Raw genomic sequence first — 17,316 nt, 5'->3', positions numbered from 1 at the left:
ATGTTTTTCACTCAAAACACATAAGCAAACTCTGATTTCTGCTTTGATGTATTTACTTTCATTTCCGTGATTTTGGGTTTGTTTTTGCTCCTCACAGCTATTTATTCTTAAATATTTTACTGACAGTCACTCTCTGTTTTGTCTGTTGTTTTTGTTCCATGATCAATTATTTGTTTGGATATTAGACCCAGATATGTTGTTCCCAATAAAATGCAGTCTTCAGAACTATGAGACTAGACTCGAGCTCAAAGTGTTGCGTTGGTTCAACGCGTTGAGGTGTGTCCTTTGTGTCCAGCTTTGATCGGTGGATCTCACGTGATCAGCCCTGACGTCCCCTTCACTATAGAAGACCTCACTTCAGACCATATCTTCTACGTCCAAAACATCCACCAAGCCAACATCCGCCAGGATGTCTTCAGCTTTTACATCAGTGATGGATCAAGTCAAACCGAGGCTTTTGATGTCACCATAGACATCCAGGTATATTTGAAACACAAAAGTATATTTCAGTTTTTACATGTACGCTTAGCATACAGCTGCTACAGCTGAATGTGTAGCCTTTCAAAGTTTACCCTATTTGATAGTGTGCACGAACACAGGCACGTGCACTAGAATGTTTCATCTTGTCCAATGTCTGCGCTATTTCTCCCCAGAAGTTATGACAGAGAAAAAATTCTTTGTTCTCTCTTAATTCCCTTGCACAGGCACTCATCAACACATGTCTATTGTTATTGTTGTCTTCAGCAGTTTGTTGTTGTTTCTTATTTGACTGTGAAGTAATGGCCCAGGCCAGTTTTGCCAACTTGTGGACAAACGAATGTACGAACTGGGTATACAAATTATTATTTGATGCGCACTATGCATACACAAGTGCACGCACAAAAACAGAATAATAATTTGAGCTTAAGACTGCACGGTGTTTCTTTGATGAATATTTTACAGAATATATTTTCAGAATCCATTTTGCTATTACTTTAAAAGACATACAGGTTCTTTGGTTTTACTTCATTTAGCACCCTCTTATAAACGTTTGATGGTTGGAGACGCAGATTCAATGCTTTCTTTCCTCTCTCTCTTTCCTGATTTGTTATTTAACTTATGTTATTTGATGTTTATAGCACACCAAGGAGGAGAGAGTACCAATTATCTCAGTAAACAGCATCCAAGTGGAGGAGAACTCCGGTGTTGTCATCACTAACTCCTCCCTAAATGTGCTGGACCAGGACACACCTGAGAATGAGCTTCTCCTCACCATCATCAAGAAGCCTTCATATGGTCAGTGCCTCTCTTTCTTTCTCTATTTCTCTTCATATTCTCACTCCATTCCCTAGTCTGTCGCTCATTCGTGGCCATCTTTCAGCAAACATCCATTATTTGTCACATTAACGCTCCGTCCTGCTCCTGTGTGGCTGATTGATATTCTTGTCATTGTGCTTCTGCCGTTGACTAGAGAACCGATGGAAAGGCCACGACCCACAGGGCTTTATTGGTTAAACTTTTATGGATGCACGTCAAGGTGTTCAAAGCAGTTTTATTAGGAGTCGCAAGTAAGGAATGGACCTGACAGAACTGAAATAGTCAGTGTTATGAAAGCAGTGCAGCTGTACAAAAAATGACACAGAGCGACCATTAGAGGTCAAGTGCACATTTATTTGAAAATGTGTGTTTATGCTGTGTTTGATGGAAAAAAAAATTAGATTGTTAATGTCCATTTCTTTGCAATGTTTCTCTGTGTGTTTGTGTCTTCATAGGGAAGCTTCGCAGAAGGCAGTTTTACTCTCAACCTTTAGAGAACGGCAGGATTCTTCAGCAGGGATCCACCTTCACCTACCAGGATGTTCTAGACGAGCTGCTGGTCTACACCCCTGACGGACGTGGCTCTGGGACCGATGAGATCCAGTTTTCAGTAACAGACGGCATCTACACAGAGATGGGCCGTCTTGAGTTCAGCATGGATATTAGGAAGAGAGAAGGCCCTAGAGTCACAATCAACAGAGGACTACAGATTGCAGCAGGTCAAGATACACTACATTACAGTGTCCTTGCACACATCCCAAGCAGGTTACTGATTAATTAGGATGCTTATTTTTAGTAGTCCTCATAATAGTGTAATTTAGTGCAGAATTATTTGTCAATCTTTAACTGCACTTTCTGAAATTAGTGTAAAAATAGACTCGACACATGGAGAGAAAGTGCTGACATCACTTCTTCCTAGCATACAGTAATCTGTAAAAAACAAAAAACAACTATTTGAAACAAGAAAAACTAATGCTGTCCCCTATACTGCCCAACCCCTCACCATGAGCAGATCTTCTATTACTATTATTTCAAATGGTCTGTACTTAATATTGAATTATGAAAAAATACATACAGTATATTTAAATTGTTTCAATTATTCATTGCTTTTGTCCAGAGCATCTTAATATTGCGCCAGTGATATTAGTTTTTTCTTCTCACTTTTTATTGAATGATGAAAAAACATTTTATTGAAGAATAAAAACACAATGAAAATTGCATGTGTTCTTTCTGTTTTCACTGCTTTGTTGAATAATAAAAAGTTATACTCTTCATTAAAAAATAACTTTTTGTCAGTAGGTCCACAATGTTGTTTGATTTTCTTTATGATTTTGTTACAAAACTATTTTAATTTTTGTACAGGGAATAGTACAGCTAGAAATGAAAATTCATCTTTCACTCACTCTCGTATCATTTCTGTATTTTTTTAAATATGTGGAACACAAAAAGAGATGGATGAGAAGCACATAAAAGTCACATAAAATAAGCACATAAGAAGTCTTCTGAAGCCATGCAACAGCTTTGTGTGAAGACCAGACCGAAATTATGCCATTATGCAATTTTAATCTCCCTCTTCCAGACTTATTAGTGAACTAGAAAAGCGCCCCACACTCTAAGAACCACTGCAGTTTCGTTCATTATGTTGCACCAATTGAAACACTTCATGTCAATAATTGAGGTTCATACCTAGTTAGACTGAGTTGATGTTAATAAATAACTTAAATACCTGTGTAATTTCTCTTACCATTGCTCATTCCTCCCGGCAGGTTCCTCATCTAAGATCACAGAGCAGCATCTGAAAGGAACGGACATAGATTCAGATAACCTTAAGCTGCGGTTTACCCTCACTAAAGACCTGAGCGTGGGATCCCTGTTGCTGAATACAGGCAGAAACAAGGATCAGATATCTGTCAAAGGACCTGTCACCAGCTTCACCCAGGATGACATCAACAAAGGTTTTTCCTACATTGCTCTCTCTCTCTCTCTCTCTCTCATCATACATAATCATCCATAGGGAATTTCTATGCAGAGATGCATTGTCTCATGTGGTTTTTGCACCTCGTCTGTTAGGACATGTGGAATACATTCATGAAAAGGGAGAAAGTGGAGGCAGCTTCTCTTTCAAGTTCAACCTGGTTGATCCTGAGGGAAACAGAGTCATTGACCAGTCTTTCTTCATTAGTGTTCTGGGTGAGCCAAGAATTTATTTTGGGACATTGAAAGGTGCATGTTCAGGAATGTTAGAAGAAAGTTATTTTGAAACATCCCCATCTCTTTTTCTTTCAGAGGACAGACTTCCTCCCACAGTGGTGGTTAATAAGGGTTTGGTTTTGGATGAGAACACCTTGAAGAAGATCACAACACTGCAGCTCTCCTCTACAGATCAGGACAGTGAACCAGATGAACTTATTTATCGAATCACCAAACAGCCCCAGCTCGGCCATCTAGAACATTCCAGCAAGCCAGGTACACAAAAACGGACAAATACACGCCATACTTAAGTTGTGGCAGTGACTAACCAAAAGTGGTGACAGTGTTAACTGAACTATATAATTCAGTTTCAAAACAGTAGCTCAGCTTTCAAAATAATGTGGATATTCCAGTAACAAGCTACTTTGTCCAACAAGTAGCAGTGTAGCGTAACAAAATGAAATGTCATATTAGAAGAATTATCCCTGAGCAAGCTAAGGAAATAATTACGCTTGTCAAAAATGTCCACTATCTCATTTGTAGTGATAAATAGATGTAGTATAGCGAAATGTGTAATGTCCAGGTAATTCATTCTAGTGAATGTTGTTCAGACAGTTCATGCAGTTCATTTAAAAAAAAATGATAGAAAACAGTAATGACATGTTTGCTGCAATATTATCAGGGAAAATGATTCTCAGGTTGGTATATAGTAGTATCCACGTTCAGACAAGGATTTATGTTTTTTTATATACAGTATATTTTACTGGGGCTTGTGTCCTAGTAAAAAGGTCTAGTGATGCTCTTGGTTCTACATTCAAAAGACTTAAATAGCTTCAATTCAGTTATGTCCTTTTATTTATAGCTTGTGGTGTAGCTTGCAACTTTTCAAAAGAGTAGTTTAATTGAATTATGGATAGTAGCTTGGCAGTCTACAGTTTTCAAGTAGCTTCCTAAAGCTATATTATTTATTATTTTTACGCCTTTAGAGGGCCATGTAGTTGATCCGTGGGGGGTTTATAATGGTGGTGGATGAGTTTACATTATTATTTGATTACAAGTGGAGTATATGAAGTGGTGGGAACTGCTGGTCACTGGGAAGTTTCACTATTGCATATAGTCTGTATTCACACAGTCACAAATCTGCCACATATGTACTAGACTACATACACATACAGTGCTGGTCAGAATTATTTGCCCCCTAAATATGATCAAAGATTGCTGTAAAAAATAAATCTGCATTTTTTTTACTTTTGATATTTTATTTAAAAAAAATGCACAAATCTAACATTTTATTGAAGTAAAATAATTGAAAGTGGGGGGAAAATCACATTATGAAATAAATGTTTTTTTCTCTAAAACACATTGGGAACAATTATTTGCCCCCTTTTATTAAATACTTTTTGCAACCTCCTTTTTCCAAGATAACTCTGAGTTTTCTCCCATAATGCCTGATGAGTTTGGAGAACACCTGACAAGAGATCAGAGACCATTCCTCCATACAGAATCTCTCCAGATCCTTCAGATTCCCTGATCCATGTTGGCGCATCTTCTCTTCAGTTTAGCCCACTCATTTTCTATAGGGTTCAGGTCAGGGACTGGGATGGCCATTGCAGATGCTTGGTTTTGTGCTCAATGACCAGCACTGTACATACCTCTGCTCATCCACAAATGCACATACTAGAGCATCATTGTTATTCCTGTCTCTATCAAAGATTTAATCCGAACAGCCTGAGAGATCATAATATATATTTATAGTCTGTAGTCCTAGTGCGGTATGGACTGTTCAGCAGAGCAGTACATTTATAAAAGCTGGCCACATCTGCCAGGAAATGTTTCGAAATTGCATGGAAGATATATAGTATGTTTCGTATCTAAACATCATGTTCAAATAAAGACGGAGAACTCATTAGATGGGATCGAGCCTATAGATCTCTATCAGGGTGTCATGGGTGAAGATCATTTTTCAGTTTTCTTCCTGTCCTTCTCGGTGTTGCCCGGACTGCACTCAATGGGATTTCTGCTGTTGTGCATGTTCTATTCATCCATTTCAGTTGACCTGTGGGATATTTTTAATGGTGGCAATTGATCTTACATTATTATTTGATACCAAGTGCGGTATATGAAGTGGTCGGCTGCTGGTAACTGGAGAGTTTTGCACTGTTTGATCCTGTTGCAGGAACAAGGATTAGCACATTTACCCAGGCTGACCTGGCCTCCCGCAACATTCAGTATGTCCATACCAGCGAAGAGGAGACACACTCCGATGACTTCACCTTCACCGTATCTGATGGAGGAAATGAGGTGCATACACGCACACACACTCACACTCACAGGTTTTGTGTTTTATGAGGACTCTCCATTGACATAATGCTTTTTATACTGTACACAGTTTACATTCTATCCCCTATACCTAACCCTTACTGAAAACATTCAGTGTTTTTACATTTTCCAACAAAAAAAAAAGTCATTTTTTATTATTTATAAACTTATTGGGGAACAAATTTTGTCCCTACAATGTAAAAAAAAAAAAAAATCCTATCCTTTTTGTTATAAAACAAATATATTTTGTTATAAAAAATATAAAATAAAAGCTAATTGAAAATATTAATAAATGCTAAAATAATGCTGGGTGCTGCCATAAAAGCGAAAGAGGCTAAATCATGTGATTTTTCAATTCAACTTTTCACTCAAATTGTTGTGCTGATGATATAATTTGGCATAATAAATTATTATACACGCACTCATTTTTCACGATAACTAATATGGATATAAACATGTTGTACATGCCCACCTTTCTCTTTCTATTTCTCATTGCACACATGCTGAGCACACTTCCTCACACAGTAATCTCAACCCTCCCTCTCGCCTTTTCTTACTCTCTTCCATTCACCTCTTTTCTTTCCATTATAAACACATACACTCCCCCACACACACTAATTAGGGCCGAAAGAGCTTGAATAAACACAGGCTGCCTAGTGAGTGTCTGAAATAGATTAACATACCGGAGCGTTCAAGTTATCACACAATAGGGTCTTCTCCCAGTAGGAAACATACTCTTCTGCCATTCTGAATGGAAAATGAAATGCAAATGCACTCTGTGTTTGTGCTGCGCTGCTTAATTAAAGATGCATTTTTTATTAATGGTGTACTATTCCATATGGCAGTCAACTTAGACTTATACTGACACCTAGTGGCATGGATGCAAAAGCAATACTGATGCCATATAGAAGTTTAGACAGTCAGCCATGATTAATTTATCCCATAAGCAAAATTCTCCAGTTATAGTATGGTTACAAGAATTAAGTTAGAAGTATTCTGCTGGTCATGTGATCCCAACATGGCGGCCCACATGAGGTGATCTGCTCCATGTAAAATACAACAGCGTTTGTTAGGCTACTGATGACTGAAGTCTTCATCTCATGTAACTTTACATTATTTTAATCATGTTTTATTTTATTTTTTTATTTTTTTAAGTATACCTCACATCCAAAGTACTTAGTACATCTTAAATGTACAAATTTTCTAGGTTTTCTTTCCAAACTTTTATGAAAGATGAGTTTTTAGCTGTCAGTGGTCTGCTTTTCTTTATGCTTTCTCTCTTTCTGCTTTGATTTGATAATTACATAAACCTATTTAGTGGGAAATTAGATTTTGTGCTGCAGAACAATTGAGCTCATATCTAGATTCAATTACTGAGCACTGTGTGCATTTAATTATTTCATTACTGTTGTGCTGTTGTTCTCCAGATTTCACAGACATTCTACATCACCATCCGGCCGGTGGACGACTCTCTGCCCGTCCTACAGGTGCCAGGGATGAGGGTGCAGGAGGGAGTGAGGAAGACCATCACTGAGTTCGAGCTGAAGGCTACGGATGCGGACACAGAGGTATCAACGTTCACTGAAGTTTCCCCCGACTGTGCTTTCAAATTATGCTGTGGTTGTGCTTTATTTATTCTTGATATAGTGTAAAAATTTACAGTAACACTTTAAAATAAGATTTCATTTGTTAACATTAGTTAACTACATTGAACTAACAATGAACAATACTTCTACAGCATTTATTAATGTTAGTTCACAGTACGTAAATGTTAACAGATACAACTTTAGATCTTAAAAATGAACCAGACCAGAGATTGCACCGTGGAGAAGAAGTGGAGAGTGGATTTGCATGGTCAGATCATGTACTTTTTTAGCGGTCGTGAAGTAATTACTTGTTCAAAATAAGTACCTACTCAAGAGAGTATGCGATTTCGTGCGCAGCCATTGTTTTGAGACGCAGGTTTAGGATTGACTGCTCCAGCCTGAAAAATAAGGCTTTTTAATACTACTTTAACATATGAAACCACATTTATTAGACAGTTGTTGTCAGATTTCATTGGTGATTTCAAATTTGAAATTTAATCGTAAACTTGGTGAACAGCTTTGGAGAATTTGATATTTCCCCATTGAAAGAGATATGAGCTCTGCTGCACTTTCATGACTGAAATAGCTGCCTGAGAGGCGTTTCAAAGATGATCGCAGAGTGAAATGGCTTGCCTAAAAGAGAATTTTGTAATACACTACATTACCGTTCAAGCGTTTGGGGTCGGTAAGATTAAAAAAAATAAAAAATAATAATGATTTATCTCTTACAATATGCTCCCCAAAAGTTATATTTTAAAATATTATTACAATTTAAAATAACTGTTTCCATATATATATATACAGTGAGGAAAATAAGTATTTGAACACCCTGGTATTTTGCAAGTTCTCCCACTTAGAAATCATGGAGGGGTCTGAAATTGTCATCGTAGGTGCATGTCCACTGTGAGAGACATAATCTAAAAAAAAAAATCCAGAAATCACAATGTATGATTTTTGAACTATTTATTTGTATGATACAGCTGCAAATAAGTATTTGAACACCTGAGAAAATCAATGTTAATATTTGGTACAGTAGCCTTTGTTTGCAATTACAGAGGTCAAACGTTTCCTGTAGTTTTTCACCAGGTTTGCACACACTGCAGGAGGGATTTTGGCCCACTCCTCCACACAGATCTTCTCTAGATCAGTCAGGTTTCTGGGCTGTCGCTGAGAAACACGGAGTTTGAGCTCCCTCCAAAGATTCTCTATTGGGTTTAGGTCTGGAGACTGGCTAGGCCACGCCAGAACCTTGATATGCTTCTTACAGAGCCACTCCTTGGTTATCCTGGCTGTGTGCTTCGGGTCATTGTCATGTTGGAAGACCCAGCCTCGACCCATCTTCAATGCTCTAACTGAGGGAAGGAGGTTGTTCCCCAAAATCTTGCAATACATGGCCCCGGTCATCCTCTCCTTAATACAGTGCAGTCCCATGTCCCATGTGCAGAAAAACACCCCCAAAGCATGATGCTACCACCCCCATGCTTCACAGTAGGGATGGTGTTCTTGGGATGGTACTCATCATTCTTCTTCCTCCAAACACGTTTAGTGGAATTATGACCAAAAAGTTCTATTTTGGTCTCATCTGACCACATGACTTTCTCCCATGACTCCTCTGGATCATCCAAATGGTCATTGGCAAACTTAAGACGGGCCTTGACATGTGCTGGTTTAACCAGGGGAACCTTCCGTGCCATGCATGATTTCAAACCATGACGTCTTAGTGTATTACCAACAGTAACCTTGGAAACAGTGGTCCCAGCTCTTTTCAGGTCATTGACCAGCTCCTCCCGTGTAGTTCTGGGCTGATTTCTCACCTTTCTTAGGATCATTGAGACCGCACGAGGTGAGATCTTGCATGGAGCCCCAGTCCGAGGGAGATTGACAGTCATGTTTAGCTTCTTCCATTTTCTAATGATTGCTCCAACAGTGGACCTTTTTTCACCAAGCTGCTTGGCAATTTCCCCGTAGCCCTTTCCAGCCTTGTGGAGGTGTACAATTTTGTCTCTAGTGTCTTTGGACAGCTCTTTGGTCTTGGCCATGTTAGAAGTTGGATTCTTACTGATTGTATGGGGTGGACAGGTGTCTTTATGCAGCTAACAACCTCAAACAGGTGCATCTAATTTAGGATAATAAATGGAGTGGAGGTGGACATTTTAAAGGCAGACTAACAGGTCTTTGAGGGTCAGAATTCTAGCTGATAGACAGGTGTTCAAATACTTATTTGCAGCTGTATCATACAAATAAATAGTTAAAAAATCATATATTGTGATTTCTGGATTTTTTTTTTTAGATTATGTCTCTCACAGTGGACATGCACCTACGATGACAATTTCAGCCCCCTCCATGATTTCCAAGTGGGAGAACTTGCCAAATAGCAGGGTGTTCAAATACTTATTTTCCTCACTGTATATATATATATAATTTAAAAAAATATATATATTCCTGAAATAGAAATCTTTTGTAACATATTAAATATCTTTACTGTTGCTTGATCATTTTAATGCATCCTTGCTGACCTATAACATTTGAACAGTAGTGTAACTTTCTCTGTTATTTAATATACGTAGACAAAATTATGAACAATCATGTTTTACCAATGCGGAGAGCGAGCCAGGAGCGGATGAGGAGATGAAAATGGAAAACCCGGAGTGATTCCCGATCACTTTGAGCGAGAGAGAAATTACTGTTCAGATTACTGCTCGACTCACATATTCTGGTGCATACAGGCAGCTGACATCCGTCGCATTAAACTTCAGCGCTCATGTACTTCTTAGTGGCAATTTAATTTGTTTTCAGACCTGTTTGACAATCTCTCTATCCAATTCTCTGTTAGGAGGACTCTGTTACATTCACTATCGTTCAGGCTCCTCGTCACGGGACCATCGAGCGCACAAGTAATGGTCAACATTACCGTCAGACCAACACCTTCACTATGGACGACATCTATCAGAACCGCATCAGTTACAACCATGACGGCAGTAACTCCCTCAAAGACCGATTCACCTTCACTGTCGGTGATGGCACCAACATGTTCTTTATCATCGAAGAGGCTGGAAAAGAGGTAGGTAGACTTTCTGTGTTCTTTGAGCTTGTCCATGTGGCCAGTTGTCGTCAGTGTTATATTAGATGACCATATTTCTGAACATATCCTCTAAAATATTGTAAAAACTCATAGAGAGGACTTATAGAGACTAATTGGACTCTTTTAGTCATGGTCACACCCATACTCTTTTCAAGAAACACCCTGGGAATTTTTAATGACCACAGAGAGTCATGACCTCAGTTTAACATGTCATCTGAAGGACAGTGCCTTTTTAAAGCATAGTGTCCCCGTCATTATACTGCAGTTTAATGACCCACACAGACTACAGGGTGAGCGCCTCCTGCTGGCCTCACTAACATCTCAGCTTTCTTAATTTAGCTTCAGTGGGAAAAGCTGCAGGGTGATCTCCCTGTGAGGATGCTCCTTACTGGTAAAAAAAAAAAAAAAAGCATTATGTTTACTTGAATAAGAAAAGTCAATGGAAAGTTTACACAAATATACACTACTGTTCAAAAGTTTGGAGTCAGTATGTTTTTATAATTGTATTTATTTAATTCAATTCAGTAAGGATGCAATAAATTGATCAACGGTGACAGTAAAGACATAATGCCACAAAGGATTTCTATATCAAATAAATGCTGTTCTTTTGAACTTTCTATTCAAAGAATGTTTTTTAGTAGGACAACTGTTTTCATTTCATCAAGAAATGTTTCTTGATTAAAATGATTTCTGAAGGACCATGTGACACTGGAGTAATGATGCTGAAAATTCTGCTTTGCCATTACATTAATAAATTACATTTTAATATATATTTATATATAAAAACAGTTATTTTAAATTGCAATAATATTTTACAATATTTACATTTTTACTGTATTTTGATCAAATAAATGCAGCCTTGATGAGCATGAGAGACTTACCAACAATCTTCCCAACCCCAACTATTGAACGGTAGTGTATGCACATAAACTTATGTTTTTTTTTGTTTTTTTTTGTGTGTGTATTGCTCATTTCTTCATATTTATAATGACATATGGAAAAGACATAAAGACACAAGGAATATGAATTACCATATGAATCACCTAAAGGTATCGAGTCCATTTGTTTAACGTAGCCATTTAGGGAGCATGACAGCTCTCCCTCTCTCTCTCTCTCCCTCCATCATAATAACTCCATCCGTCAGCAGTAGCTTTTTCCTCTTCTAGCTGCGTCAGCTGGCTGTCAGCTGTTCCGGGAGGTAAATGGTCTCGGTAGATATTGAAGGGGCACCTCGTCTTGTCATTAGATGACAAAATAGCAGCCCTATGACATTGTTTAATCTGGAAGTCCTAGAACACCATTACTCAGCACTTTAGAATTTAAATAGGTTTTATCTAGGATTGAATGGATATTAAAGTGAGCATTGTTGGTAAATGAGAAGCAATTACTCTTATGGTAATACATGAAACAGGGTTTGTATCAGCCAGGAGGATTTACATAATGTCTATATGTAAAATAATATCTATTGTTTCAGGTTGTCACAGCTGCTCCACAAAAGTTTAAAATTGACATTTCACCTGTTGATGACGGGACCCCTCGTATTGTCACCAACCTGGGCTTGCACTGGCTGGAGTACATGGAAAATAAGGTCACTTTAATAACTCTATTTGTATGTATAATCAATAAGAGCTCAATTAATTAATGCGATCAATCAATGAGATGTTGACGTCTCAACTTAACAGTACACTTCTGCCTCCTACTGGTTTTATCTTGCATTAGTGCTCAACCAAATTATTGAGTACAATTTTGATGTGAAATGCAATTTTAGGCCACCAATCTGATCTCCAAGAAAGAGCTTCTCACTATTGATCCGGACACAGATGATGGACAGCTGACTTATGAAGTCACTACAGAAGCAAAACACGGCTACCTGGAGAGTAAGCTCAATCCTGGCAAACCCATCACCTCTTTCACGCAAGGTATTATGGACACCTCCCAAAGCCAAGAGCACACTACATGGCTGAAGCTATGCTGTTACAAAAAAAACCTAAAGCATAGCTAACACATAGACAGCCTCGTTTTAATCCTCAACCAATTAGATAGGCAATTTACCCTGACTAAAGCTGCCCACGTCTCCCTAACCACTGTCTTTATGTTTGTTTTTCCTTGTTCCACAAGCCTCCCACCATATTGTTCAATGACCTGTTTTCAAGAATCAACTCTGGCTCTGAATTAGTATGAGAACGAATTTTGGGATAATAATTACAGTTGGGGAGGAGAATGATCTTGTAATTGACACACCAAGAGCCAGATTTACTAAACAGGGCAAATTAGCGTAAGAGCGCAATTCCAAAATAGCGCAGATGGGAGTGGAAAGTTCTGCACGTGATCTACTGAAGACACGCAAATTAAAGAACACAGAAGCAAACGGATCATTTCCATAATGACCATCGCAATCTCCCAAGAGCAGCGCAAATTAGCGTCTGGTTTAAGAAATGCTTTTTTGGGCGGTAAATAATGGCGCAAATACCAGTAAACAGACTTGTGCAAACCTTAGTAAATCACCTTGCGTAATTCATTTAAATACTCTCCTCCCATACATGTTTGCGTCTGAAAGGGAAGGCCCAAGACTGATTAGTTTTGTACAAAAACAAAATGAGTGTGCAGGCCGACAAGCTTCAGTCTTGTAGTGTGCACCTGGCGTTGCATACTAAATGCGCCTGCATCAAATTCTGCTAGTGCATTTGGAGTTGTAAAATGTAATCTAAATGTATTCTGTCTTGCAGCTGACATAAACCTAGGCCTTATCCGATACGTTCTGAGTGAGGATAGGGTTCAAGAGACCATGGACAACTTCAAGTTTCTTGTGAAGGACAGCAAACCCAACATCGTCAGCGATAATGTGTTCCACATCCAGTGGTCTCTTATCAGCTTTGAGCACAAGAGGTGTGCCTGCCTCGAATTTTGTTCTTCATCCAACCAACCTGTTTATGTTATGAATTGATGAAATTAATTCTTAGTAATGTTTTGTCTTCTGTCTGCAGCTACAATGTGAGTGAAAAAGATGGAACCGTGGCGGTCACAGTAAAGAGGACTGGAAATCTGAACCAGTATGCTATTGTGCTTTGTCGTACCGAACAAGGCACTGCCACCTCCACCTCCAGCATGGGCTCTCGGGTCGGACAACAGGACTACGTTGAGTATGCTGGACAGGTATGTTCTATGTTCTATTACTATATAATATCAAATTCCCTTTGATTTGATGGATGGATTATTAGTCTAGAACATTCTGAAGCTTTTTAATGTTCTTCAGGTTCAGTTTGATGAGAGAGAAGACACCAAGGTGTGCACCATTGTTATCAACGATGACCAGGTCTTTGAGAACATCGAGAGCTTTAATGTGGAGCTGAGTATGCCAGTGTACGCCCTACTGGGGTCAGTGACCCGAGCTAAAGTCAATATCAATGACACGGAGGATGAACCCAGCCTGCAGTTTGATAAGAAGACTTACCACGTCAATGAGAGCAAAGGCTTTATCTTTGCACCTATTGAGAGAAAGGGTCAGTGGAACCAATTCCTACAAAAAAAGCTTTTAAAAGCTTTTCAGATATGCATATGTTACTAATCGTATTCCCGACAATAATGCTCAAGAATGTGACTGCATATTTAAAGTAATAATTTAAGGGCCTGTCCTAATCTGAATATTGGGGTTGTTGTGTGTATCGTTTAAATTGTATGTAGAGGTACATGATATATCGGTGCTATATTGTTAATCAACTTATATTAGAGATTCGTTTATCGGTATCAGTCAGTATTGCATTTATTAACATTTTGTACTTTTTACATTTACATTTTTGTACATTGAACATTTTCCCCAATTTTTATATTAATACTTTTGCTTCATTAAATAACTTAATAAACACTAATAATTTATTAACTGTTAAATGTAATCTTAAGATAATCTCAAAATAAATGATCAAAATATAACATTTTTAATACTGCACATTATAATATTATGATCCCTAAATCCAGTATTATAAATATTATACATTATAATATTGAGCATTTGTCGGTTTTCGACCATAACATGAAAATAAATGGCTTATCAACCAGAATTTATTAATTTAGTGTTTATTTAGACAAAGTATTTTCAATATTGGCCATTTGTCGGTTATCAGCTTTAATATTAATTTAAATGATTAATAAATATTGATTTATCAGCTAAAATGTTGTTCTTTTTTTATATTTATCCTGGAGTATTTCTTTAACAATGAACAAATGGCTCAACTAAATTGCTCTTTATATGGTTAATCCATAAAAACTTGCTACTTGTTCTGAGAGGCTTTAAGTTCAATAATCAAAAATGTCTGAAGTCAAGAAGGCAATGAATATTAATGTGTACATGTGTACATTTGTAAATTATAGTCTATTGATGGTAGGACTAAAAATATGTGAAAAATTTACATCATCATCTCTTGTCTTTGATCAGGTGACACCAGCAGCACAGTCTCGGCCCTCTGCTACACTGTGCCTAAGTCAGCCCGGGGCAGCAGCCTTCACGCTCTGGAGTCCGGCTCTGACTATAAGACCCGTGGCATGAGCAGTGACAACAGAGTCATCTTTGGCCCAGGTGTGAGCATGTCCACCTGTGACGTAAAGCTGATTGATGACAGCGAGTATGAACTCTCTGAGGAGTTTCAGCTGGTGCTTTCGGACGCCTCAGACAATGCACGGATGGGTGATGTCACCGTGGCTAAAGTCGTCATAGACGGGCCAAATGATGCCTCCACTGTCCTCCTGGGCAACGGGTCCTTCACCTTCAGTGAAGATGCAGGTTGGTGGAGATCATCTGCCATAGACAATATCATGGGTGTCAGTTTTGTAATCTGTCCAATACAATACCCTTATGTATTATTAATAGTCTGACATATCTTCCCACAGGCACCATTGAAATCCCTGTTCTGCGGCAGGGCAGTGACCTCTCCTCAGTAACCTCTGTGTGGTGTGCCACACGTCCTGCAGAACAAGATTCAGCAACGCCCGGTGTTGACTACATCCCGAGTTCCAAAAAGGTGGAGTTTAAACCAGGCAAGACGGAGGAGGTAATAAAACTAGACTGTTCTCACATGTGTTCTGACAAACTGTAAGACGATTGGTATTTACAGGCCTCATTTCAATAAAATCAATTATCACGATTTTTTATTATTATTGTTTTGCGTAGACATGCAGTTTGACCATAATGGATGACATCCAGAACCCTACAATTGAAGGGAAAGAGTCCTTCATTGTGTTTCTTAGCTCTCCTAACGGAGCGGTCCTGACTGAACCATATGAAGCTTCTGTCTACATCACGGACACCACCCAAGACAGTGCGTTTACTTGTCCATTACAATGGTTATCACTGTGATTTAGCAAGCTTGTAACATCATACGCTTTCTTCTTACAGTACCTAGCATGCAGTTTGAGAAGCTGGTGTATACCATAAAGGAAAAAGATGGTGTCCTGCACATCCCAATTTTTAGGACAGGAGATCTGTCCTACAAGTCTTCCGTCCGATGTTTCACACGTACAATGTCCGCCATGGTAATGGACGACTTTGAGGAGAGGAGAAATGCAGACGATTCTAGGATCACCTTCCGAAAAGGGGAGAAGGTACGATAAATGTGTTTTGTCATTAATTCATTTATAATCACTTCAGAAATTTTTACTTTGAAACAAAAGAATGATGGACAAGGAATTTTAAAACCTCTTGCTTTCTATTGGCAGGTGAAGAATTGTACTATATTGATTCAAGATGACTCAGTGTTTGAGCCTGAAGAGGAGTTCCAGGTCCACCTTGGAAGCCCACAGGGTGACCACTGGATTGGAGCCATGATTGGAGTCAACGACATTGTGACTGTGACCATCACAAATGATGAAGATGGTGAGTAGTAAGCGTGTTGCTTGAAACACAATCTTAAACACAAAAATACTCATTTGTACCATTCAAATGTTAAAAGAAAGCTTTGGTAGAACTTGGCAACAGGAAGCCATGGATTCAATTATCAGGGTGATAGAATGTATAGCTTGATTGCACTGTAAGTTGCATTGTATAAAAGTGTTTGCCAAATGCATATATGTAAATGTAAAAAAAAGTGCACATCATGCTTTTCAGCACCTACGATTGAGTTTGAACAAGCCTCATACCAAGTTCGTGAGCCCCCTGGTCCAGATGGAATCGAGGTTTTGAATATCAAGGTAATTCGTAAAGGAGACCTTGACCGCACCTCCAAGATCCGATGCAGCACAAGGGATGGATCGGCACAATCAGGTGTAGACTATAACCCCAAGAGTCGAGTCCTTAAGTTCAGCCCTGGTAAGTCATATATTTGTTTATTTATTTTTTAGTACTTTTATACCTTCATTCTAATCAATGATACAAATTCTGTTGTGTCCTCAGGTGTGGACCACATCCTGTTTAAGGTAGAGATTCTGTCCAATGAGGACAGAGAGTGGCATGAGTCTTTCTCGTTGGTCCTTGGTCCAGACGACCCTGTTGAAGCTGTGCTTGGAGAGATTACCATGGCAACAGTCACAATCCTAGATCAAGAAGCTGCAGGAAGTCTCATCCTTCCAGCCCCACCCATTGTAAGAGATGTACAGTAGATGCTTGTGGGACTGATATTTAGAATATCAAAATCTGAATACTTGTCAGTTCGATTAAAATGTTTAACTGAATTGCATCATATTAATTAATCAGATTGATTGCACTCTACCATTCAAAAGTTTGGGTTCTGTAAGAACCCTTCTTTCTTTTTTTAAAAGTCTCTTATGCTCACCAGGGCGGTCATTTATTTGATCAAAATCAAAACAGTATTCCAAAAAAAAAATTCCAATAAATATATTTTAAAATGTAATTTACTC

The 17,316-nt window shown here is 38.5% G+C and overlaps 1 protein-coding gene across 1 annotated transcript in view; it reads left to right on the top strand.

Annotated features, from left to right (window-relative positions):
- The window catches only part of fras1 (Fraser extracellular matrix complex subunit 1), a 123,177-nt gene that overhangs the window by 99,130 nt on the left and 6,731 nt on the right, over positions 1-17,316 (top strand). Inside the window, exons 42-62 of the mRNA XM_084414332.1 lie at positions 296-480; positions 1,119-1,275; positions 1,752-2,015; positions 3,063-3,251; positions 3,367-3,486; positions 3,583-3,762; positions 5,663-5,787; positions 7,233-7,373; positions 10,225-10,452; positions 11,948-12,061; positions 12,242-12,392; positions 13,200-13,359; positions 13,458-13,626; positions 13,727-13,973; positions 14,903-15,247; positions 15,355-15,515; positions 15,635-15,782; positions 15,860-16,065; positions 16,180-16,336; positions 16,568-16,768; positions 16,853-17,040. Coding sequence (XP_084270458.1) covers positions 296-480; positions 1,119-1,275; positions 1,752-2,015; positions 3,063-3,251; positions 3,367-3,486; positions 3,583-3,762; positions 5,663-5,787; positions 7,233-7,373; positions 10,225-10,452; positions 11,948-12,061; positions 12,242-12,392; positions 13,200-13,359; positions 13,458-13,626; positions 13,727-13,973; positions 14,903-15,247; positions 15,355-15,515; positions 15,635-15,782; positions 15,860-16,065; positions 16,180-16,336; positions 16,568-16,768; positions 16,853-17,040 — 3,836 coding nt within the window. The remainder of the gene's footprint in view (positions 1-295; positions 481-1,118; positions 1,276-1,751; positions 2,016-3,062; positions 3,252-3,366; positions 3,487-3,582; positions 3,763-5,662; positions 5,788-7,232; positions 7,374-10,224; positions 10,453-11,947; positions 12,062-12,241; positions 12,393-13,199; positions 13,360-13,457; positions 13,627-13,726; positions 13,974-14,902; positions 15,248-15,354; positions 15,516-15,634; positions 15,783-15,859; positions 16,066-16,179; positions 16,337-16,567; positions 16,769-16,852; positions 17,041-17,316) is intronic.

The sequence above is a fragment of the Rutilus rutilus genome (assembly GCF_951802725.1).
Source record: "Rutilus rutilus genome assembly, chromosome: 7".
Taxonomy (NCBI): domain Eukaryota; kingdom Metazoa; phylum Chordata; class Actinopteri; order Cypriniformes; family Leuciscidae; genus Rutilus; species Rutilus rutilus.
The sequence above is the reverse complement of the archived record's forward strand: the minus strand, read 5'-3'. Positions and strand labels throughout refer to the sequence as shown.